The 27,817-nt window shown below is 31.5% G+C and overlaps 1 protein-coding gene across 11 annotated transcripts in view; it reads left to right on the top strand.

Annotated features, from left to right (window-relative positions):
• LOC114326616 (hemicentin-2-like) overlaps positions 1–27,817 on the top strand; it is a 1,177,760-nt gene that overhangs the window by 1,115,413 nt on the left and 34,530 nt on the right. For all 11 annotated transcript variants that reach the window (XM_050647788.1, XM_050647791.1, XM_050647781.1 and 8 more), the window contains one exon: positions 15,933–16,096. In XM_050647788.1, the coding sequence (XP_050503745.1) occupies positions 15,933–16,096 (164 nt within the window). The remainder of the gene's footprint in view (positions 1–15,932; positions 16,097–27,817) is intronic.

The following is a 27,817-nucleotide window of genomic DNA, read 5'->3' as shown; positions in this document are numbered from 1 at the left end:
ACAAAAATGAAGCTTTTTTGATACTTTAAATAAGTTGTAATAAGTTTTCCCCGAAATGTGCTTCATTTTTTGTTATTTCACGTTAAAGTATTCCAGTTGGAATTTTTCGAATATGAACCTATTTTTAATTAGCTATAACTCTGCTTCTACTAGGTATACAGAGGTGATATATACACCATTTTTTTAAATTTTTTACATGCTATATTTTTGTTAAGAATGTTTTTTTCGACAAAATTTGTTTTTTACTATTTGAGTTATTTGCAAAAAACCGTCTAAAAGTGTGGTTATTTTGTTGAAAAAATGAACATATTTACTGGCAAATAACTAGAAAAATATTGACTTAGTGAAAAAACTCTATAGAACAAAAGCTACTTATAATTAGTCAGTTTATTCATTTCCGGACTTACTTTGGACGAATATTTTTAACCCCCAAGAGGGGGTGAAAACCACCCCCGGGGCAAAAGCACATATCGGCACAATATCACTTTTTTTCTTTGACTTGTTAGGTATGTGTATGCCAAATTTCATGTCAATTCAAGCGGTTCTTTAAAATTTAGAGGTTTTGCAATATTTTACCTTTAAAGAACGGACTATCTTCCCACTTATCGTCTTCCTATTGGGGAACCATCTCTCGCTGTCCTGACTACCCTATTTGTTGTCATTTGGCTTATGTGGGCTTTCCATTTTATTCTTCTCATATTTCTATTATATTTCTATTCTATTCTATTAGAGAGAGTTATATTTGTTTTATTGCTGAAAAATGTCTGTATGTCTAAAGAAGTGATAATTTAGGATTTGATATAGTGAAAAATCAATTATTTTTCGCATCTGAAAAATTTAACCATATTCTTTTTCTGAATAAGCACCTCCAGAGATCCGGCGAGAAAAAGAAACATATAAAAAAATGTCATGAAATTTATATCTACTTCGACAAGTGAAGTGTCATTCGTATTAGTAACTTCTCATTACACAATTCGATGCCTCCGAACGCGAGTGATATAACCTCGCCTGATAACTTACAATGAATTTAAAATGAGACCAATAAAACAGATTGCAGTGCCACCGTAACTTTATTATGCTTATTCGATTTTATTTGGTTTTTAAATCGGTAGATCTATTTTTCGCGAGATAGAAAACGATCGAGAGTTATATTGGATAAAACAAATCAAATAAACTCAGTTTCTATTTTATTATGTTTACACTGATTTAACTCGATGGGATTTTTTAAATAATGGTATTGCTTAGTGGATTTTACGGCTACGGAATATACGACGATCACCCGATTATTACCTGTTCCAACAAAGAGAATGTGTATCAGATTAGGTATTTATAGATCTTGAGAAGGCATTCGACGTAGTTTCTATACAAGAGGTATGGAGATGTATGAGAGAGAAAAGGGTTCCTGAAAGTACCTACGTAAGACTCGTGAAGGATATGTATGAGGGAGAAAGTTTTCCTAAAGAAGAGAAAAGAAAAGAAAAGAAAAGAAAAGAAAAGAAAAGAAAAGAAAAGAAAAGAAAAGAAAAGAAAAGAAAAGAAAAGAAAAGAAAAGAAAAGAAAAGAAAAGAAAAGAAAAGAAAAGAAAAGAAAAAAAAAGAAAAGAAAAGAAAAGAAAAGAAAAGAAAAGAAAAGAAAAGAAAAGAAAAGAAAAGAAAAAAGAAAAGAAAAGAAAAGAAAAGAAAAGAAAAGAAAAGAAAAGAAAAGAAAAGAAAAGAAAAAAGAAAAGAAAAGAAAAAAGAAAAGAAAAGAAAAGAAAAGAAAAGAAAAGAAAAGAAAAGAAAAGAAAAAAGAAAAGAAAAGAAAAAAGAAAAGAAAAGAAAAGAAAAGAAAAGAAAAGAAAAGAAAAGAAAAGAAAAGAAAAGAAAAGAAAAGAAAAGAAAAGAAAAGAAAAGAAAAGAAAAGAAAAGAAAAGAAAAGAAAAGAAAAGAAAAGAAAAGAAAAGAAAAGAAAAGAAAAGAAAAGAAAAGAAAAGAAAAGAAAAGAAAAGAAAAGAAAAGAAAAGAAAAGAAAAGAAAAGAAAAGAAAAGAAAAGAAAAGAAAAGAAAAGAAAAGAAAAGAAAAGAAAAGAAAAGAAAAGAAAAAAGAAAAGAAAAGAAAAGAAAAGAAAAGAAAAGAAAAGAAAATAATTATCACAATACATATTTGGTTATTAGTAAGGAACAAACATGGTTACTAGCACGTTGGAGGGTTGGAGAAGAGCTATTGAAGACAAAGGATTACCAGGTCTAAAACCGAATATACGTGGTTGGGAGGAACAGGAATGGTTGAAGATATCGAATTACTTGGAAAAAACTAGAACGGTTAGGAACATTTAAATACCTTGGCTCGTAGATAACAGAAAATGGGACACTAGATAGAGAAATTGATCACATGATACAATCTGGTTGGTTCAACTGGAAGCGAATGAGATTTGTCATCAAATAATCGGTAAAGGGTTGAAAGGTATTCCTGTGATAAAGTAGATTGTAATTACTGCGGCAGGTCTAGTGCACCCTGTAATGAGTCGTTGTTAATTTCTTCAGAATATTTTTTCTTGATGCGACTTGTGCTGATGATATTTACATCTACATATACGGAGGCGATCCAAAAAGTACGTTACGTTTTGGAATAGAAAAAACAAGTACAAGAAAAAAATTTTATTGTATATATTTGAAAGAGACGCTCAAATACTATCTCTCTACATAATTTCCCAACAAATTCAGTTACTTATCATAGCGGTGAAATAGCTTTTGAAATACCATTGCCATAAAATTCTGCCGCGAGAGACAGCCGTCCCGTATAGTCTAGGCGCCAGAGGGGTCACCGTGTCCTTTTCAATTCTGATGGACAAACTCAACGGTTTCTTATGAATTTTTGGATGCTGATTACGAATTTCGAGGGTGGATTTAGATATGAGTGGTCAAAAAATTGTTATAAACAATTTAATTGTTTATAAGGCTCTTTCTCATAAACTCAAAGAGATAAAAAATAAGGTTTCAAATAAAATTTGTTCGTTAATAAAAAATGAAGAAAAAAACGTTTACTAAACTTAAATCCAACAATTAGAACTCAATATATTGTAAAATTAGGGGACAATGCAAAATGCAAATTGCAAAATAAGTATTTTTCGAAGATTTATCGATCGTAACTCGGCTTTTACGCATGAAAACGAGCCCCAGAAGGTCTTATTTTAAAGCTTCATTAATAGGCTTCCAAACAAAGTTTGTTAAATTACTTTATCCTTATTTGTTTTAAAGTTATATCCATTTGAAATTATAATTTTCCTAAAAAAATTGTACATTAATTTGTTTATAAGGGTTTCAAGTAAAGAGCTGTAAACATTTATACTTTAATTATCAATAATCATAGAAGAACTCAAAAGGAACAATTGGAGCTTATGAAAATGTTCGTAAGTTTATTTTTGGTCAAGATATCGATATTTGAATGGCGCGCTATGAGGCGCAAGATCGGCTCACAGTCAAGTAAGTATTTTTTTCCACGCTTTATCGATCGTAACTCGGCTTCTACGCATGCAAATGAGCCAATATGTAATATCCATATAAAAATGGATCGAGTTCTTTTGCAGCATCATCATTGCATATAAAACGAGCATTTATGTATGTTGTAGCGGCATACACACAATTGACGTGCCTTAATGATCCTGCAAAAGAACTAGATCCACTTTATATGGATATCATATAGATAATTAGACTCTGAAGCCCCAGAAAGTTTTAGTTTTACTGCCTACAAGAACAGAATTAGTACCACCATGTAACTGTAAAAATTGCTCTAAGAACTTATGCAGTTATTTATTAAAAAAGTTGAGATTCCCTGTATATCTCGATACAGATTCATGAAAGAAAATGTTTTGTAAAAATAGTATTAATAAATAGTATCAACTTACTTTTTAGTTATATTTCTGAAATATTAGTTTTTAATGTTTTTTTTCTCATTTAGTACAAAACATAGAAGACAAAGAAAATAGAATGAAAGGGGATACGAGGTACAGTATGATGATTTAATTGTAAGAATTATATGATAAAATTTTATTAGAATCTTCAAAAATGAAAAATGAAGATAACCTATATATATACATAGAAATTATAATTTGCATCGTGAAGTTCTCCGAACTTGTGAGCCGATCTTGCTCCTCAGACCGCGCTATTAAAATATCGATATCTTGGCCAAAAATAAACTTACGAACATTTTCCTAAGCTCAAAATGTTTCTGTTTCTTTTAAGTTCTTCTATCATTATTGTTAATTAAAGTATAAATGTTTATAGCTCAAATTTGCTTGAAAGCCTTATACAGTTGAGTCCGCCAGTCTTTACACGTGCGTCATCATTTAAAGCATACGAAATAAGTCGGAAATCTATTTCACGCAACAACAACTGACAGAACGTGGCTACTGTTCCGATTACGGGTTTTATTATAAAATTTGACGTTATCAAATATATAGAATGTCAAATGTAAGTTTTGCTTCAAAATTTTTGTGCACAATTACAGCTACATTTGAAGTAGCTTAATAAATTCTTTTATTATTATTGATTAATAAATAAATAAACAATTTATAAAAAAATTCAATAACATATTTTATTTTTGTTATTTTATTTACTTTGGGACACATGTGTGAAACAATTGTGCATTTAATGATAGAAGTATACAGGGTGTAACAAAAATACAGGTCCTAAATTTAATCACATATTCTGGGACCAAAAATAGTTCGATTGAACCTAACTTACCTTAGTACAAATGTGCACATAAAAAAGTTACAGCCCTTTGAAGTTACAAAATGAAAATCGATTTTTTCCAATATATCGAAAACTGTTAGAGATCTTTTATTGAAAATAGACATGTGGCATTCTTATGGTAGTAGTATCTTAAGAAAAAATTATAGTGAAATTTGGACACCCCATAAAAATTTTATGGGGGTTTTGTTCCTTTAAACCCCCCCCCCCAAACTTTTGTGTACGTTCCAATTTAATTATTATTGTAGTACCATTAGTTAAACACAATATTTTAAAAACTTTTTTGCCTCTCAGTACTTTTCCGAAAAGTCAGTTTTTATCGAGATATTTTGAATATTTGTCAAATCCACCACATATTTGTATATGGCTAAGTACGATTATGGAGACTTGGTAATAATATGAAAATTTATTTATGATTTACATTTTTAGGTATATTTTGAACCATATTAAAAAAGAAGTAATATCTCGATAAAAAGTGCCTTTTTGAAAAAATACAAAGAGGCAAAAAAGTTTTAAAAACACTGTGTTTAACTAATGGTACCGCATTAAAAGTTTAATTGGAACATACACAAACATTTGGGGGGTTTAAAGGAACAAAACCCCCAAAAAAAATATATGTAAACATATTAAAAAAGAAGCCGCAACTCGATAAAAACTGCCCTATCGAAAAAATACTAAGAGGCAAAAAAGTTTTAGCAATATTGAATTTAACTAATGGTACCACAATAATAATTTAATCGGAACGTACACAAAAGTTTGGGGGGGTTTAAGGGAACAAAACCCCCATAAAATTTTTATGGGGTGCACAAATTTCACTATAATTCTTTTTTAAGATGTTCCTGCCATAAAAATGCCACATGTCCATTTTCAATACAAAATCTCTAATAGTTTTCGATATATTCGAAAAAATCTATTTTCATTTTGTAACTTCAAAGGGCTGTAACTTTTTTTATGTGCATATTTGTACTAAGGTAAGTTAGGTTCATTCGAACTATTTTTGGTCTCAGAATATGTGATTTAATTTATGACCTGTATTTTCGTTACACCCTGTATAATTTGGACCACATATACTGCATATATAAAGGTTCAAATTTAGATATTCTCCTTTTCATGAACATTTTTCAGTGCGTCACAAATTATAGAAAAAAAGGTAAGTCCGTGATAATACACATTTATGACATTTATTCTAACGTGACATTTTAGTTAAATCTGACAGTTGTCAAATTTTATTTTCAATTTGGAATAAAACCAAATCAATTTTGTCTATTGCATTTATAAAATGGTATTTTCTTTCATTTGTATAGTCTTATAAATTGTACAGATTATATTGATAATAGTATTATTTTATTTAATAAATAATTCTTTTTTGATTATGGCGCCATCTATCGACAACTAGAATAATCACCAAACTAGAATAATTACCAAAGTATTCACAGACGTGCCTTTTTTTCTGTCACATACAATTTAATGCGTTAGAGAGAAATCGAAAAACTGTGACGCACTGAAAGATGATCATGAGAAAAAGAATATAAGGCCATCTCAGATTTTGCCCTTTACAAAAATGGCGGGGATTCAAAATGGCGACTATACATTGTTACTAATAGCACGATAACTTTTGAACGAGACTTCAGATTTCAACTAAATTTGGTATATAGGTTCTTTTTTTTATGTATAATATCGAGGTCTTGAACCGGAAGAATCGGTTTACGAAGTTGTGTTTTTCACAACAGAAACGTCAAATTTCAACCAAATTTGGTATATAGGTTCTTTTTTTGATGAATAATATCGACGTCTTGAACTCGAAGAATCGGTTTACCAGAATTTGTGTTTTTACTGTTTTTTCTTTATGTAATAATATGTTGTTTCTTTTTCAATTCTTTCACCCTGTATATATAAATTTTTCAAAAAGGTAATAACGCCATTGAAAATAGTGTAAATATATTTTTTAGGAAATATTTTGAACTTTTCAGTTACGTTAATTACCATTTAATAAATGCATAACGTATGTTCACATGTACTTATAAGCGGCAGATTCATTTTGAATGCCCGCCATTTTTGTAAAAGACTAAATCTGAGATGGCCTCATATCTAAACTTGAATCTTTGTATGTGTAGTATGTGTGGTCCAAATTATATGCTTCTGCCATTAAATGCACAATAATTCTTATATTATTATTTGCACGAATCTGCCGCGCATAGGTACCTAGATGTGAAGATACGTTATGCATGTTTTAAATGGTAATTAATATAACTAAAGAGTTGAAAATATTTCCTAAAAAATATTTTTACGCTCTTTTCAACGCCGGTATCACCTTTTTGAAAAATTACATACAAAAAAACAACATATTTTTACATAAAAAAAAAACAGTAAAAACACAAATTCTGGTGAACCGATTCTTCCGGTTCTTATTCATCCAAAAAAGGACCTATATACCAAATTTGGTTGAAATTTGACATCTTGTTCAAAAGTTATCGTGCTATTAGTCACATATGTATAGTCTCCATTTTGAATGTCCGCCATTTTTGTAAAAGGAACAAAAACTGAGATGGCCTCGTATCTAAATTTGAACCTCTATATGTGTAGTATATGTGGTCCAAATTATATGCTTCTACCATTAAATGCACAATAATTCTTATAATATTTGCACGAATCTGCCGCATAAAGGTACATGTGAAGATACGTTTTGCACTTAATAAATGGTAATTAACATAACTAAAAAGTTAAAAATATTTTCTAAAAAATATTTTTACGCTCTTTTTAATGGCCGTATTAACTATTTGAAAAATTAATACATACAGGGTGAAATAATTAATAAAAAACAACATATTTTTACATAAAAAAACAGGAAAAACACAACTTCTGGTAAACCGATTTTTCCTGTTCAAGACTTCGATCTTATACATCAAAAAAAGAACCTATATGCCAAATTTGGTTGAAATCTGAAGTCTCGTTCAAAAGTTATCGTGCTATTAGTCACATATGTATATTCGCCATTTTGAATCCCCGCCATTTTTGTAAAAGGCAAAATCTAAGATGGCCTCCTATCTAAATTTGAACCTTTATATGTGTAGTATATGTGGTCCAAATTATATGCTTGTATCATTAAATGTGCAATTCTTATAATATTTGCACGAATCTGCCGCACTATTTTGCGACTACTTCTATACAGGCTAAATAAGAAAATAAAAATAAAAAAAGTTTAGGAAAATCTAGAGAAACGATAATACTTATATCTTGAACATTTTTCATAATTTTCGAAAAACCCTGGTAGTTTTCGATTATCACTGAACTCACCGATTCAGCCCTTTGATCTCTCGAGAATTTAGATAAATTAAGTGCGCTAAGTAGCATCACCCTCATTATTTAGGATTATATTTGAAACTTCTCAAATGCTCATTATTACTATTAGCTAGAATGATTTACTTGTTCAAGCGCGAACAGCTCCAGGGACTTTTCTAGTTTATAAGTAGCTGAATAACTATATATTAATTAATTTCTTGCTTAAAACTATTAAGCTCTAGCTGTGTGATTTAATTAGTAGTTTCTGAGAGATAATATGAACTTTTAAAAATGTAGGTTTCATTGCAGCTTTAATATCTCATTATCTAACTTTGTTCAGCGAAGGGAGTAAACTCAGGACTGTTACACTGTTAAAAATTTTGAAGAATTATTTCAATCACTATACATTTCCAGATAATGGATACCAATGTTCAAGAAAGGAGACAAAGAAGACCCCAACAATTATAGAGGTATAAATCTACTGAACACCGCACTTACGCTAACCACAAAAGTCCTAACCAACAAAATCAATAAACTAACAACTTTATCAGATGAACAACAAGGATGTAGATCCGGAAGATCCTGCGTGGACACTGTATTTGTACTGAGACAAATCACAGAAAAGGCCATCGAGTACAATAAACCAGCATATCTATGTTTTATAGACCTGACAAAGGCTTTCGATCGCATCCAAGTCGGAGACGTCTTACACTTACTGTATAGAAGAAACATACCAATCAATAGTATACAAACCATCCAAAACATCTACTTCCATAATCGAATACAGGCAAAGATAAATGGAAAACTAACACACAGTTTATACCAGTACAATAGGGCTTTTCATCGATTGTCATTTGTTTCGAGCTTCTGTCATGTGTCACATAATATTAATATATCTACGTCATACGTCTTTGGTTTGTATCATTGTATATAGCAATAACGTATGACGTAGATATATTAATATTATGTGGCACATGACAGAACCTCGAAAAAAATGACTGTGAATGAAAAGCCCTATACAGCGGAGTCAGACAAGGTGACTCGTTAAGCCCACTGCTCTTTAATATAGTAATGGACGAAATAATAGAAGCAGTACGTAAAGGTCATGGTTACAGAATGAGGAACAAAGAAATCCAAATATTATATTAGGCAGACGACGCCGCATTAATCGCCGAGACAGAAGACGATCTCCAAAGATTAACACACATGTTCAATACAACATCCAAAAAATACAAAATGAAAATATCAGCAGAAAAAACCAAATGTATGACAACATCTAAATACCCACTACGACGTAAAATCGAAATTGATGGGAAAATAATAAAGCAGGAAGCAAGGTTTAGATATCTGGGAATAGATATAACCAGTTACGGAGATGTTGAAGAGGAAGTACGACAACAAAGCTTAAAAGCAAGTAAAGCGGCGGGAGCTCTTAGTGACACAATCTGGAAGAACAAACACCTAAGACAAGACACAAAAGCAATAATCTATAAAGCAACAATTAGACCTATATTGACATACACGACGGAGATAAGACCTGACACATCTAAAACGAGACGACTACTAGAAACAACAAAGATGAAAATACTTCGACTAATATCAGGGAAAAGTCTGTTGGATAGGGAGAGAAGCGAAAACATAAGAAGATCATGCAATGTAGAAGACATAAATGGATGGGTGACAAAACGGAAACAGGAGTGGAACGAACACATTAGTAAAATGGCAGAGAATAGGATAGTACGAATAGCATGAGATAAGTCACCAAATGGACGAAGAAGTATTGGCAGACCAAGAAAAAGACAGTGCGATAACTTAAACAATTTAGGAGGCTAATGTTGAAGAAGAAACACCCTTTAAAGCCTACATACAAGAAGGAAGAAGAAAGAAGAAGAAGAAGACTGTACATTTCTTGTATTTGAACGAATTTTGAAACAGCATTGTTGAATTTCCTCTCAAAAAGACATGCAACCAATCGTGGAGGCGAATTTACAAGTCCGAAACGTGAAACTATGCGGTTACCAAACGTTTCCTTCAATAAGTCAATTGTGGCATGTGTGGTGTGACATGCCGCCTTGTTGTTGAAATCACAGCTCTTGCACATCATGGTTGTTCAATTAAGGAATCAAAAGTCAGTAATCATGGCTCTACAGCGGTCACCATGGACTGTACTCTTCTGGCCAGCATCGTTGTTTAAGAATACGGACCAATGGATCCACCAGCTCATAAAGCACGCCAAACAGTCAGTTTTTCTGGATCTAATGGTATTTCAACATATACTTGACGATTATCTCCACTCTAAATACGACAGTTCAATTAAAAGTAAGCTCCATCGCTTAACAAAATTCGCTTATGAAAATTGGGATCAACGGCAATCACGTATTAGGCCCATTCACTGAATCTACGCATTGATAGGTGATCGTGTAGCTTTAATTCACTAGTTGAATTCTGTAACTTTGCAAACCAAGAATTTTCCGCAAAATCATCCATAAAGTGGATGGACACAGATCCAACTGCTGTCCACGCGATGGTAGATAGACTGATTCGGGTCAGCATCTATGCTACGTTCTACAGCAGCAAAACCTTCTTCTGTACGCACTGTACGACATCTATGTGGATGCGTATAATCAAAAGCCGAAGGAAAGAGATAGTTGCTCGTATTATAGGGAATTACGACACTCGGCAATGAGAAAACGACTGAGGAGGAGATAATCAGAGGCGTAACCGAGGCCCCCGCAGCATGAAGCTTGCGGGGGGGGGCAATATGTCAGGGGCCCCATCTTGTCGTCTTATGTAAAAATGTGCTGTTGTTATATTATTTTACGCATACATAATACGTACGCAACGTTTTTTAAGCAGTGGAGTATTGAAAATGAAGTTATCATCCGAATTAATAAAATTGTAGATATATTCGCTGATAGTAGTGCACGAAGAAAGTTAGAATAATAATGTAATCCTAATAATCAATAATGTAATCATGTAATCATTTAGTACATTTTGTTGTATTTTATTCTATACCAATAAAGATGAAAAATGTAAGCTGTCATAAACAATGCATGAATACACTAATAACTCAGTAAATGACGACTTTGGAGTGTAAAATTATCAGCGTCACAACGGACGTATTTGTTTGGCAATTTGGATTTAGGTACTATTAGCTACCCTCCACTAAAAAGTTGGACTTGTGCCGTTGGTTGCTTTAACTTCGGGGGTGAAAGTCACCCCTTCTCGGGGGTGAGAAACATACGTTTAAAATAAGTCTGGAAATGGATAAATTGACTAATTATAAGCAACTTTTATTATATATAGTTTCTTTATCTATGTCAATACTTTTCAAGTCATTTGCGAGTGAAAATGTTTATTTTCAACAAAAAACCACGTTTTCAGACGGTTTTTTCGTAAGTAACTCAAAAATAGACTTTTTATCTAATTAAATATTGGATATTAAAATATTTGCAGCAAAAAAGTAGCTTATAAAATACAAAAAAAAAAATGGTGTGGTATTCATGATGTCTACCGACGCAGTAAAAGCACAGTTGTAGCTCATGAAAAATTGTTCTTATTCGTCCAATTCCAAATCGAATATTTTAACTTGAAATAACCAAAAAATGAAGCACTTTTCGGGGAAAACTTATTAAAACTTTTTTCTAAATGTTTCACAAAAGCTTTGTTTTTATTTTTTATAAAAGTTTCTAGCACCAAAACTATGCGAGTTACGCTCAAAATAAAATTGGCCCATTTTTTTTTTTCGGTAAGAATAAATCGTGAAAATCTCCCCCTATTTCGCACCCAAATTAAATTAATCGTTAGCGCTTTACCATTTACTTTAAATTTATTGTTTATAGGATCTGTAAGTTTGACTGGTTTGAAGTTCTTTTATAAGGTCAAATCGAAATTTGGTTTTATAGTAAAAAAAGTTATTTTATTTTGAAAAATGCCCTTTTTTCAAAATAACTTATAAAGTATTAGTGATACGAAAAACCTTAAAAAATAAATAAATGTAAGTTTTGCTTTTATAAATATTTTGGCTTTATTTTGTTTTTCTGTAAGACAAAAATTGGTTAAGATATGGCTGTTCAAAATTTGCATACACTTGTGATTAATGACTCGTTCAAGCCCTTTTAACTAGAACCGTTTCAAAAATTTGTGAGCACTTTGAACCGGTGAAACTTACAGGTTATATAAAAAAAGTTTAAGTAATTTGTAAAGCGATAATGATTAGTTTCATTTGGAGTGCTAAATATGGGAATATTTTCACAATTTTTACCAAAAAATGGGGTTAACTGTATTTTGAGCGTAACTCGCTTAATTTTGATGCTAGAAACTTTTCTAAAAATAAAAATAAAGCTTTCTTCAAACACTTTAAAAAAGTTTTAATGAGTTTTCTCCGAAAAGTAGGTACTTCATTTTTTGGTTATTTCGCGTTGAAATATTCGATTTGGAATTTGACGAATAAGAAAAATTTTTTATGAGCTACAGCTTTGCTTTTACTGGGTCGATAGACTTCATTTTTTTTATACTGTACATTTTTGCTCAATATTTTTCGATCAAATACTTACTCTTTGATTTATTTGCGAAAATCCGCCTGCAAACGTGGTTCTTTTGTTAAACAAACATTTTCACTCATAAATAACTCGAAAAGTATTGAGTTGACCACTTCGGTGGTGACACTGAAAATTACACGGTATCGCCGTATTTGTTACATGTCACATTTAGTAATTTTTTAAAGGGGCCCCCTTTCCAAGTTTTCGGGGGGGAGGGGGGCGACGGAGTTTGTTACGCCACTGCGTATAATTATTTAAAGTAAACATGGTGCGAAAACGTTCCATGGTTAATCAAGTTGATTGCTCTGATGGATGTTGATCATAAAATGTGTGTAGTGCGCGATAACTACGTATTTCGAAAAGAACCATGATTTTCAAAATAAATTTACAAAAATCGGAAGCGTTTTCCAGGTGTCAGTCTATACTGAAATGAAAAAATCAAGCCAAATATGACAGCTGAACCCTTGACACCTGTCAAAATGACCGTCAGTTAAAAATTGTTGCCAACTTACATTTCTATACCTAAAAAAAACATCCATTACCAACAGTTGCACACAAAGATCTTGTTCAAAGTTATACCCTGTTTTTAAACCAGGAGAAATAAACTCAAAAGACAGATTCACACCCAAAAATGACACTAGAAATATCACCAAGTACATCTTTTTTGGTTGATCATGTCGGCCCTCAACGGGTATCCATAAATATTATATTATACTAACAGGTCGCTTAAGAGTTCTGAAAACAAAAATAAATTGTTTTTTATATAAAAGCACACTAAAAATCTAAAAGTTAAATAGCCCAATAAATGACCGTTTTGCAGTGTAATTTCCAGGGGCAACTCCGAATTGCATGAAAATTTTGATTTAGGTTCTACTTACCCTTCACTTAAAAATTGAATTTCTGCCGTTGGTTGCTTTTACTTGGGGGGTGACAGTCACCCCTTCTTGGGGGGATAAAAAACCCGTGTTTAAAATAAGCCTGGAAATGGATAAATTCACAGATTATAAGCACTTTTGTTCGATAAAGTTTTTTATGTCAATACTTTTCGAGTTATTCGCGATTGAAAATGTTGATTTTTCGACAAAAGAACTACGTTTTCAGACGGTTTTTCGCGTCTAACTGAAAAGTAAATATTTTATCGAAAAAATAATTCTTAGTAAAAGTGTAGCTTATAAAAAAACGAAAAAATGGTGTATCAGTTAAGTCTATAAATGGAGCAAAAGCTAAGTTAAAGCTCATAAAAAATACGTTCTTATTCGTCTAATTCCAAATCGAATAAGTAAACCTGAAATCACCGAAAAATTAAGCACTTTTCGGGAAAACCTTATTAACATTTTTAAAGTATTTAAAAAAGCTTTACATTTGTTTTCTAAAAAAATTTCTAGCATCAAAAATAAACGAGTTACACTGAAAAACAAGTTGGCCCCTTTTTTTATAAAAAAAAAGAATGTGTGTGTACTTTGTACGCACGTAGGAAATTATACCTCTATTATATGATTTCTTAAAAATAAATATACTTTAAACAGTTTGTTTTAATTTTTTTAAACACCAAACTAATTTTGTGTTTACCGCTTTCAAAAAAATAAAATAAAGTATAGGATTGTTCCGGACTCAAACTCAAGACCTCTCGATCTCTGGCCGAATGCTATAGCAAATACGCTACGAGGACTGTGTATCGGTTCGGACGTACCTAATTACAATTCACGGAAACAAACAGACAAATATAATAAATATACAATAAAATGTTTTAATAATACTTATCTTAATCCTGAAGAAGACAAATCCAAAGACACAAAAATTATAATAAATAAATTTACTAAAAACACTAATATATTCTTTTCACGCCTTTTCTTGCACTAATATATTTATACATAACTTGAAAGATTCAGCAACTAAACGCCATACTGTCAATAAACATAACTTCAAAAAAATCGTGAAAATCTCCCAATATTTAGCACCCTAAATAAAATTAATCGTTACCGCTTTACCATTTATTTTAGCTGTATGTGTATGGTTTATATAATCTGTAAGTTTGATTGGTTTGAAGTGCTTATCTTCGAAAAAATTTGGGATTATAGTAAAAAAATTTTCTAAAAATTTTTGAAAAATTTTCTTTTTTTAAAATAGCTTAAAAAGTATTAGTGATAAGAAAAATCTTAAAGAGTAAAAAATGTAGGTTTTGCTATTATAAATAATATTTATCTAGTTTCATTTTGATTTTCCGTAAGACAAGAATTGGTTAAGATATCGCTGTTCAAAATTTGCATACACTAGTGATTAGTGACCCGTTCAAGTTTTTTCAACTATACCCCTTTCAAAAAAAGCACTTTAAACCGGTGAAACTGACAGATCATATAAAAAATTGATAAGTAAGTAAATTGTTTGTAAAGCGGTAACGATTAATTTCATTTTGGGGAGCTAAACACTGGAAAATTTTCATGATTTTTTTACAAAAAAAGGGGGCGACTTTATTTTAAGCGTAACTCGCTTATTTTTAATGCTAGAAACTTTTATAAACAATTAAAATAAAGCTTTTCTTAAACACTTTAAAAAAGTTTAAATGGGTTTTTTCCGAAAAGTGCTTAATTTTCCGGTGATTTCACCTTGAAATATTAGATTTGGAATTAGACGAATAAGAACGTATTTTTCACGAGCTACAACTTTGTTTTTACTCGATTTATAGACTTTACTGATACACCATTTTTTTCAGTTTTTTAAGCTAGACTTTTGCTAAAGATATTTTTTTCGATAAAATATTTACTTTTTGATTTATTTGCGAAAAGCCGCCTAAGAACGTAGTTTTTTTTTTGTCGAAAAATAAACATTTTCAATCGCAAATAACTCGAAAAGTATTGACTTACGTAAAATACTCTGTAGAGCGAAAGTTGCTTAAAATCAGTCAATTTATCCACTTCCGGTCTTATCTTGAACGTATACTTTTTCACCCCCCGAGAAGGGGTGACTGTCACCTCCCAAGTAAAAGCAACCAACGGCACAATTTCAACTTTGAAGTGGAGGGTAAGTAGAACCTAAATCCAAATTTCATACAATTCGGAGTTGCTCCTGAAAATTACACGGTATCGCCGTATTTACCGTTCATTTACTGGGCTAAAAGGAATAACGCAGAAAATACAAAATATTGCCGATGTAGGTTAAATAACCTATGAACTGCCAATAGTGTAAAAATTTCGTAAATGTCAATAGTGTCAAAGCTTCATAACAGTGGAGTAAACATGCCTGAGGTTGGACCAATAACAAACAAGCATTACGGCGCGGTAAATTTGAATTACTCCTCCTAGTTTAAAATCAGGGTACAGTAAAATATTGCTTAACTTTTATTAAATTTAACATGAACTGTCAAAGTGACAAAATAATTTTGTTTCAGGTACACTTTTATAGCAGATGATAGGTTTCAAGCCTTTTTTGTAGAAGCGACCGATACGTGGACGCTACAAGTGAAATACGTACAAGCCCGAGACGCAGGACAATATGAGTGTCAAGTCAGCACAGAACCAAAGATGAGTCATTTTATTACCCTCAACGTAGTCGGTGAGTCATTTTTTAATTTTATTCATATGTTATAGTCAAATCAGTTTTGACAAGTTTGATAAGTCAATCCTCAAGTCTGACCTAAGGTCTTAGTCACAACCCAAATAGGTACATTTATTGTTCGGCCTTGCTCTAAAGAATTTTCACCAAACCTAGGAGACACTAATTTGATCAGGCAATCGTCGAAACATAATTTTATGAAATCGGGTTTTGACCAAACAAACCCCAATCAGGTATTAAAATGTCATAATTATGTTCAAATTAATGTCAGTACTAATATATGGCCTATACGCTGTGAGCTCGTACGTAGAGGGGATATTTACAAATTCGCGAGCACCAGTAGTAGTCCTGTCGCCAGGGGGGGTACAACGGCCTCGTTAATTCAGATGGACTTACCCAAGTTTTTTTTATGTATTTTGACCCGTAGAACCCGAATTTTTTGGGTAACAGTTGATCCGGATGTCGATAAGATTGTTATAGACCAAGAACTTGAGGAATCAAATAACAGCGATTTTTGGCAAAACAAAACAATATTTTGTATTTTTTGGGTCATTTTAAGCAAAAAATATTTCTACAAGTTCTTTAGTAGGATGCACAGTTTTCGAGATAAACGCGGTTGAACTTTCAAAAAATCGAAAAACTGCAATTTTTAAACCCGAATAACTTTTGATTAAAAAATAAAATAGCAATTCTGCTTAGCGCCTTTGAAAGTTCAAGTCAAATTATGTCGGTTTTGGTTATTTGCATTGCTAAAAATTTATTGTGTTATTGTTAAACAAAGCTACAAACAACTAGTGCGTGAGTGATGTTTCTATGATTTCTCATTTAAAATCGAACGAGTAGGTAGAATAGGTACTAGTGCAATCAAGACTATTTCTACGTTACATGCGTTAAAACGCATGTAAAAGCACGGGAAACCCTACGTGTTTATAGCTTTGTTAAACAATAAAAAAATAAATTTTTACCAACGCAAATAATCAAAACCGATATAATTTGACTTAAACTTTCAAATGCGGTAAGCAGACTTGCTATTTTATTTTTTAATCAAAAGTTATTCGGGTTCAAAAATTGCAATTTTTCGATTTTTTTAAAGTTCAACCGCGTTTATCTCGAAAACTGTGCATCCTACGAAAAAACTTGTAGAAATATTTTTTACTTAAAATGGCCCAAAAAATACAAAATATTGTTTTGTTTTGCCAAAAATCGCTGTTATTTGATTCCTCAAGTTCTTGGTCTATAACAATCTTATCGACATCCGGATCAACTGTTACCCAAAAAATTCGTGTTCTACGGGTCAAAATACATAAAAAAAACTTGAGTAAGTCCATCTGAATTAACGAGGCCGTTGTACCCCCCCTGGCGACAGGACTATAGTGGCAAGTCTGTAAACGTTTACTGGAAATTTGACATAAATGTCAAAGTGATTAATTTAAAATTAAAAGTAAAAACATTAATTTTAAAAAATATTAGTTGGTCAAAGCTGTGGTATATATTTTTACCTTAAATATACTTACGTTTTAAATACTGAATTTAAGTTTTTTTAATGTTCCGTAATATCGTTGATTGAAATAAACGGTAATCTTAGCACCATCTACACGATAATTGTGAAAGTATCCGAAGTAAGAAATTCATATTTTATCAATAGAACGTCAAAATGATTAGCAAAATCTTTAAAAAATCGAGTACAATTTAATTAATTTTTTGCGTTGTAAATATTAAGCGATAACAATTAAATAATAAATTTGAAAATTACCAGTGAAAGTTGAATTAGTAATCCGCCAGGAACGCCACCAGCGAAGCTCAGAGCCTATACTATCCCGTAGACTGTTTTTATTACGTCTAACTACGCTATATTTCGAGTTACCTTATACTTAATTTCGTGTGTGTTTTAGTAAAAAAGTACGAATACTTCTGCCATATAACCAGTTTTATGTTATAAACACAGACGCACTTTCTTTCTTGAAGTACATTAAAAATGTTTATATTAACATTTATTCCTAAACGTTGTCTAGCTATCAGGTATAAATAATACTCAGGTGCCACGGTTTGAAGCATATTATTATTATTGAGACACAAATCTTTTTTCATCTGGAACTATTGATTGTCCTTTTTAGTTGATAGATTAATTTATTTATAAGAAATATTTTCCAGCTGTAGACTATAAACATCATATTTTTTCCAGCTGCAGACTTTTTTTAGATAAACCTACTACAAGTGTACCTTTTAACGTTAAAAACACAAATATTGTCATTTGAAAGAGTTTAATTATTTAAACAATCTTTATTTAAACAAATTAAAAATTTTGTTATAATAAATATAGTATATTAAGTATGGAGAACGGTAAGGGTTTTATTCCGATCGAAGACAATTATTGGGAGGAGGAGCGGAGCGACGACTCCAATTATTGTCTGAGATCGGTTACCCTTAACGTTCGACATGTTTATAACGTTTTTTGCACGATTGATACCATTATAAATTATAAAATTAAACATTTTCGTCATATTGACTAGTTTCATTCATTTTATCAAGATAGATACTTTGGTTGTTAGGTAGTAACTAGGGTGCATAACAACAATGGAGAATTGAGTTTTTATTTAGTTGTGGTATTTCATTAAATAATTTAACAAATTGTAACATAAGTTTCAATATTAATAAATAATTAGTTAGTTTTCTTTATTCTTTCAAAAAATAAATTAAAATTAAGAGATTTTTTAACTCGACGGTAAGTAAATTACTTACCGTCGAGTTGGAGTACTTACCGTCGAATTGGATTACTTACCGTCGAGTTGCTAGTAAATCTCACCTACTGACGTAAAATCTGTCACGGTAAACAGTCAAAAATGATCAATCGTGCAAAAAATTAGTTTATTATAACAAAACAAAAGCAACTTTGGCATTTAATAATGCGTTAGTTAGGTGGCTCTACTCGAGTTACTTGGGAACAAAAAAAGAATGAAGACAATAATTGCTCCATGGGAAGCCAAGAAAATGCATCGTATACCGATTTTAAACTTTGAGATTATATTTTCTCCAACCTAATTTTTTATTGGAATTTTGCTATTTTTAGCAATTTTCACTCGTAATATCGATAGTTTTTATTATAATAATATATGTTATGAGTATTTTAAAGATATAAAAATTGGTGTGGAGAAAGAGGACAAAAATAAAAAGATGATGGTTCGAAAATTATGATCCTATTGTTTATATCTTTGCCGTAAATGCCGGTCAACTTTGACCGGTTGTATCTCAGGAACCACTTATCACAATTAAACGTTTTTTGTTAAAGAAACGTCCCGCCGTTTTTTTTTTCAATACCGTTTTATGATTTAATTTAATATTTCCCGAGATATTCTATTTGTTTATAAGCCAAAAAATTGTTTATAATTTTAAAATATTCCTGAGGCCGCTCAAATAGTCCAATTTTAATTCTGTAAAGTAAATTAGATTGGTACAGTGTCTTTTTATACAAAAATCATCGTTATTCTTATCTATCATAATTATTGTGGTTATTATAGCTACCGCAAATATTTTATTAACAATTCAATTGTTGCTAAACTGTTCATTTAATTTCCATCGACTTCTGGAATTATAATCTATATGAAAAGAGCTCTTATATTACCAAGTTATTTAATTATTGATAGACAATTACTTACCTAAAATTTTAGTTAAAAATTAAAGATTTTGTTGGAAAAACGCGCATTTTCCTGGGAAAATTATTGTCGAAGTAAATCGGGAAAAACACGTCTCTATGCAGAATTTAATTACGATGAAATTTTATTTGGGTATTTTTGGTGTAAAAATAAAATCTTTGGAGGTATAGAGCAAAACTTGAAAAAAACACGATTTTCTGGCGCCATTTTGTTTATAAAAAACGCTGGACGGAAGGGCCGCCCGAGAACTTTATCGTACCGATCTATTATCGTTATCGTACTAGATACTGGCATTCTATAAAAATAACAAAGTTACTCGTTATTTTGATATTTTAGAAACACCTTGTATACTTGAAAATATTTTATGGTTCTACGCATCATTAATTCCCGCATTTGAGAAAATGTTCGGGGACACACTATAGATTATTGCATAAATCAATAGAATATTAGTCATACTTTCATTTCAAATTAGTCCATTTTTCTGAGAAATTAATAGTTTACAATATTTGCATTTTACTGCATGGATTGTAATGAAATTTTGGGAGTAGCCCAAAGCCCAATCTCCTAATTCAAAGTCTATCCTATATACCATGGCGCTTTTATCATGGGGGCGGTTCTCACCACTTCTCGGGGATAGAACATTTTTATTTTCGAATTGCATGGAGCAAACGGAAGAATTTTAAGAAAATTTAAAAATGCGCTCTATAATTTGATCTTATTTTTTTCACCCGTCCAACTTTTTGAAAGTAGAAATAACACTATATTAAGAGGTATTGCAAAAGAAAAACAATGCATTTAAATTCTGCTGAATGAGGGGTTAAATGTATGTACTTCTCATTTTTCCTTAAAGTACATTAGTCATATATTTTTTTGCACCATATCTCGCTTAGTTTGAATGTAACCGACATTTAACGGTGCTCGTTTTAAAGGCCTTTTCAAACACTACAAAAGCATGAGCACTTTGAGCATGCACCAAAAAACAAACTCTTTTTACCTACCATATCTCTTTTTGTATTACAAATAGAAAATTTACGAAGGAACGAATCTCTTTGTTATTTATAATTAAAAAAAATTTTATATAGTGTTTTTAGTTTAATGCATAGTTTTTAAGGTATTCACAAAAAACCGTCCGAAAACGTGTCATTTTTAAATGAAAATGGCCAATTTTCAACTACGCATAACTCAAAAAGTATTGAGTTCTCAAAAAAAACTATAGATCAGTTTTTGCTTAAAAATAGGTTCTCTAGCCACTTCCATGCTTATTTTGACCAATAAATTTTCCACCCCCTTGAAGGGGTGGGAATTGCCCCAAGATAAAAGCGCCATAGTATATAGGGTAGATTTTGTTTCTTGAGCTATTCCCTACTTACTATGAAAATATCAGTAGTACTATACTATATAGTAAAATATGAAGTACATCGATGTAGTAGGATGGAATTCGGAGCCAAATGCCCTCATTGACTACCCTATAATAATGCTCTGCTATGATCGCGTGAGAGGGGACACACACAAGATTCTAGCAAAATTTCAATTTTCTGTAACTTTTCGAGTTTTTGAGTTACAGCAACGAGTTTTATGTCATTGGAAAGATAATTTTACATTCTTTCAAAATATGTAAAAATATACAGGGCGTATGTAAAAAATTAAGATTTTTTTTTCATTTCCGGTTAAACCGGAAGCCATATTTTGGGTAAAATTTATTGTGCTAATAGATAACAAAGTACTATATATGTCTGCCAAATTTCAAATTTTATTTTCTATTACAGAGGTAGTTACGGGCACTCGAATATTTTTTTATAAAAACTTCATAACTCCCCTCCTATGAGGAGTTAAGAAATCTGACCAATGTTATTCAATTTACCGATAGGATATCAAAATATATCAAAAAATAAACAAATTCCTTGGAGTCATTTTTGAGAAAATCTAGTTCAAATTTATGTCAAATTTTGACCCCTTAAATATAGGCAACCCATAACTTTTTATGAAAAACCATAATATTTTTGTTATAGCCCCATCTTTAGGCGATATAAATGTTTTTTCAAATTAAATTTATCTTAAACAAGTTTTTAGATTGGTAGGGAAATGTATCGGGTGGGCGGTCGGCCATGCTGGCCGCCATTTTGGATTTGGAAATGTCAAATTCCGTATTTCTATTTACCAATCTATGAGCTAACTTTAAGTTAAATTTCATTCGTTTCGGTCAAAATTTGCAAAAATGGGCCCCAAATAACCCCCCTATTTCGGCCTCCCTTTGAGAGGTTTTTTTCAAAAGCTTAGTTTCTCGACAAAATTCTCTTAAACTTACTCATACCGAATTTCATCGAAATCGGTCCTGTAGTTTTTGCTGGGTGGTGGCGACATACGTACGTACGTACCTACTTCCGACATGTTTTTTTTTATTTGCTTTTTAGACTCAGGGGGACTCAAAACGTCGAAAAAAAGTGAAATCTGAAAAAAAAATTTTTGCACGATCCTATAACTTTATCTATTATACTCATACTGCGTATGTAGTACGATAAAGTAAAAAAGTAGCACACTATCTGGGGACTTTGCATACCTATATTATTAATATATTCAATTATAAGATTCGATTCCAGCAATAAAATTGCTAATAAATAACCTTTCCCAAAAATGGCCTATTCTCCGATAATCTGCCCAGAGTAGTATTGAAAATCCTAAATCACAGTGGAATCTGAAGTTTTTCTTATCTCCCACACGTTATCGAAGAAAAAAGACAATGTACAAGCACGTAAACTTAAATAATCACTCACGTAAATCGTTCCTATTGCATTCTATTCTGTCTTAGATGCATTTTGTTTCCACGTTTGAAACGCAAGTGGCACAAAGGACTTGAGCTAACACTGTTTGAAATCGTAATCCATTACAAAACAAAGCACGCGTCCTAATCCATTAAAAAACAAGACAAGCGCCGTGTCGCAATTTAACTTCGTCTATTATTTATCTCTCGGTAATCAAAAAGAACGGGGATTACTCACATTTTAGGGAAAAATGTAACGTGCAACGTGTCAAGTGACGCAGAAATAATTACATGGACGGACGTAGTTTGCAATTAACGTCATACCGCTAACTAACACATTTGTATGTGTGTGGTGTGCTCATGTAGCAATTTATTGTAATAAAGTAGGGATAGAAACGACAAATAGAAAAAACACGACAACGAAAAGAAATTTATTATACTCAGGATGCTGCCTTAATACTTCCGAAATGTTTATTATATAATAAATAAATTGAAAATCTGTACAGGTTCTTTAGACACATTCTGGAGGATGGAGATTGATATAATCAATACCTATAAATAAAAATGAATGTTTGTATGTATGTACCCTATAGACTGGCAAACTATGCATTTGATCACGTGATGATCTTAAGCAAAGTTGTACGTGAACCCTCGAAGGTTTCTGAGCTAGTACGATCAACCTGAGTGAAAAGGGTGGTTGCTCCCGACATTTATTTATTCTTTTGGACAAACTGTTTTGTCTTAATTTTATATGATGTAGAACCAAAATATACATTCAACCCTAAAATTTAATTTTTCTGTCACCAACCGTTATTTTTTAATAGCCATCTCAATATTTTACATCTATATACATAATATATTATAGAATATAGAATTCTCCGGTCACAGTGTTAGCTGCCATACTCCTCCGAAACGGCTTGATCGATTTTTATGAAAATTTTGAGGTATATTCTATTGGAACCGTGCAAGTTCGGAAAAGCGACACCTGGTTTCATAGCTCGGCAACATTTTTCGCACTTTTAATTATATTGGCCAATCATGTTGGTCCTGGTTACTGGACAATTGTCAAGGCCATAGCCCAAAAAAATTATAAGAAGAAAAAGTAAATTAAGGTTATGTTATTAAAAGGTAAATAATTGTTTGTAGTAAATAAAATTAATTATTAAAATGCACTACTACAAGCAAAATACAATTAATTAAATTTACTTTTATACAGGGTGTCCCGAAAAGATTGGTCATAAATTATACCACAGATTCTGGGGTCAAAAATAGGTTGATTGCACCTATATACAATAGTGCACACAAAAAAAGTTACAGCTCTTTGAAGTTACAAACTGAAAATCGATTTTTTTTTCATATATCGAAAACTCTTAGAGATTTTTTATTGAACATGGACATGTGGCAAACTTATAGTAGCAATATCTTAAAAAAAAATTAAAGTGAAATTTGTTCACCCCATAAAAAATTTATGGGGGTTTTGTTTCCTTAAACCCCCCAAACTTTTGTGTACGTTTCAATTAAATTATTATTGTTGCACTATTAGGTAAAGACTATATTTTTAAAACTTTTTGCCTCTTAGTACTTTTTCGATAAGCCAGTGTTTATCGAGATATTTTGAATATTTATCGAATCCACCACATATTTGTATATGGTTAAGTACGATTATAGAGAGCTGTTAATAATCTGAAAATTTATTTATTATTTATATTATTAGGTATATTTTGAAAAAGAAGCCACATCTCGATAAAAGGTGACTTATCAAAAAAAGACTAAGAGGCAAAAAAGTTTTAAAAATACTGTGTTTACCTAATGGTACCACAATAATAGTTTAATGGGAACGTACACAAACATGTGGGGGGTTTAAAAGAACAAAACCCCCATAAAATCTTTATGTAAACATATTAAAAAAGAAGCCGCATCCCGATAAAAACTGGCTTATCTAAAAAATACCAAGAGGCAAAAAAGTTTTAGAAACATTGTGTTTAACTAATGGTACCACAATAATGAATTAATTGGAACGTACACAAAAGTTTGGGAGGGGGGGGTTTAAGGGAACAAAACCCCCATAAAATTTTTATGAGGTGGACAAATTTTACTATAATTTTGTTTTAAGATGATCCTGTCATAAGAGTGCCCCATGTTCATTTTCAATAAAAAATCTCCAATAGTTTTCGATATATTGAAAAAAATCTATTTTCATTTTGTAACTTCAAAGGGCTGTAACTTTTTTTATGAGCACATTTGTACTAAGGTAAGTTAGGTTCAATCGAACTATTTTTGACCACAGAATGTGTGGTATAATTTATGACCAATCTTTTCGGGACACCCTGTATAATAATTGCATATCATATCAATATTGTGGAGCAACATATAATTTTTCTTCTTCATTGACAGTAGATATGAAATATACGTCAGTTTAACAATTTCAATTGACAATGAATGATTTAAGAAAGTTGCAAGATTTCTCCGCTATTCGCGCACGATCGTTTCTCTTATCCCCTCCAAGAACTTGCACACGGCGAATAGGACTGAGAATAGGTTGTTATCTATTTTTCGTACCCGTATGTCATAAGGGGGTTGCCCATGACGCCCTAACTCTCACAATAATGAAGTGAAAAATACCAAATTAAGCAGGTATACTCCCAGCTAAAAATTTGTCTATAAAGAAATCGGTTTTCAAAATACAATATCTCAAGGCGTAGAAAAATTTTGAGCACATAAGAGAAACGAGCGGAAAATTTCACGGAAGAAAACTGAAACAGTTAACTTTTGAAATCAAATTGAACAAAATATGAATTTATTAATATTGCGAAATCTTTAAAAAATATCTCTAAACGGAACTTTTCTCACGAACCGTAAGTAGTAGAAAAATTCTGAGCACATGAAAAGAATGAGTGGTAAATTTTATGTACGGAAAGTGCAACCGTTTAACTTTTGGACTTAAATTGAACAAAGTATGAATTTTTTATTTAATGTATGTAATTTATTTATTTTAAAATACTGCTGTCATAAAATAGAAAAAAAATGTTTAGGTATTTAACAAATAAGCATTGCTTTTCAATTACATTACAAAATTATTTGCTTCTGTTAATTTTTAGTTATTGAATTATTGTCTAATTCTGTAAGGCGCTACGAAGTTCGTTGGGTCAGCTAGTAGCTAGTATAGTGGCAAAGAAGGCTTGTCGGTCTGTAGTTCTCCAATTCTGCAATATCGCCCTCTTTTTGTAGAAGTATCAAGTAAAAATGATAATAATTCGTAAATAATTAAAATAAGCAACGCAAAGAGAAAATAAAAATGTTTTTTATAACGCAATTCATAAATATCTAATTCTATTACAGCCTCCTGCACTTAAGATAAAAACGAATCCTGCTTAACACTAAATACTCCCGTTCTGCCGCTTGTTGTATTTTAAAACGCAGCCTCATTAAATAGCGCGGGGTTTTAGCCATAAGCTTCAACATTTGTTGGACGAATTGGAGGGTTCAGGTGAGAACTACATTTAATTAATTCTCGAGACAGTAGTAGCTCTAGCTCCAGCTACGAGGTAGAGCTAGAGGTAACCTGCGATCCGTACTTAATTAATAGACTAGACTTAGGTGTAGTCTTTTATTTTTAGCTGATATAACGTCAGAAATAATATTTGGAGAGTGGATGAGTATGTACGTGGTTCGCTGAAATGTTCTTCTATTGTTGTTCTATTACAACGAATATCCTGCTGTTCACTTTGTCTGTATTTCATATGTGTATTGTTGATGTTAACGATTAAACAATATTATTTTATGACCAAATATTTAGAAAGAAATTGAGAGAAAATTCGAAACTAAACAAAATATCGGGGAGGACCACAAAATCAAGTGGTGGATGTTAAAATATTAGAAAGGACGTCTATTTAGGAGCAAGAATAGCAGAAAAAAGTCCTTTTTCTATTTGGTATTAGGGATACTGCTATAAAAATACTTCAAAAAACGTCAGGAAAAAGTTGGAAAATAAAGAGACCTGGTGTTGTTCAAACGACGTTAAACAAATATGTACGATCAACTTGATACCAGGGAAGAGAACAACAAAAACAAATATATCGGTTAAAACCGAAACTCGCGCCTGAGGTTTATGGAAGTCAGGGAGATGTTCAACTAATTAATTTTAAAAGGATAAAACCTCAAGGTTTATCAGAAATCAAGATAACAGATCCGAAGGAAATGCTCACACCAACTGAAACTGTGACTCATCTGTGCCTGATCTTCTCTAAGGGAAAAGCAGAGACATTCCCGGCCTCTTAGGATGGAATGCATTCATGGAAGCTGTCACAAGAGACATACCAAATGAACTAACATTTATTATTTGTGCAGAAAACTAGGAGAAATTTATCAAATGACAGCATTCTAATAAAAAATAAATTTTGGAATGTAAAAAGTGGGTTTTGCCGAGACCGTTAAAAATTGGCCATTTTTAACTTGCATTTTAGACCAAACGGTTCGTCTGAAAAAAAAAGTAAATAGTCAGATATGTAGAGAATTTTAAGTACTTTAATTTCTGTTAACAGACCATTTACTGAAAATTAATAGTTTTCGATATTTAAGCAAAAAAGCGAGAAAAAGCAGAAATTTTACGCTTTTTTGCTGTTTTTTCAATGTTCCGTCACGAAATTTTGTCCGCAAACCTCATATTCGGATTCAGCAGCCCAAAATACATATATAATGGAAGAAATCAGATCTACCCCAAAACTTTCCTAGTGAAAACACAATTTTATTGAATTATGTGACATCTAAAGGAGACGATAGATCAGCATTATAAAATTCTGCTAAAAATTAAAAATTAATTTTTAACTTTTTTGCTGTTTTAGAAATTATGCGATACTTTTTGTGATTAGTGTAGTTAGAATTTCTTTGACTGTTCCAAAAACAATCAATCCAAAGTAATATAATTTTCAGTTAGTGCCTCTAAGTGGAGCCGTGTTATATCCTTGTAATAAAAGCAAAAGACTTGAGCCAGTCCGTCAAAACGGGATAATATATCACCAGTCTAAGCCGTTTTGACTTCGCCCTTGTACATTCCGGTCATTATTCAAGTAGTTCAACTAAGAAACTTCATTTTGGAGGAATGGCGGTATTGGAAAAGGCATTTATGCAGGAGAGACTCGGTTCTGACAGTCTGTTAAGAAAAATATGAAAAAGTTTGTGATTAAAGAAAGTTTTTGTCGTCGTTGCTTCCAATTCTTTTATATATATTAAAATCGGAGGAGCTGTACTATATAACTTTCAACAATATATTCCCATATGCTTGCAATTAACAACTTTCATATCGAAAATCAAATA

This window comes from Diabrotica virgifera, chromosome 3, assembly GCF_917563875.1.
Source record: "Diabrotica virgifera virgifera chromosome 3, PGI_DIABVI_V3a".
NCBI lineage: Eukaryota > Metazoa > Arthropoda > Insecta > Coleoptera > Chrysomelidae > Diabrotica > Diabrotica virgifera.
Note: the sequence above shows the minus strand (reverse complement) of the source record. Positions and strands in the feature narration are given on the sequence as shown.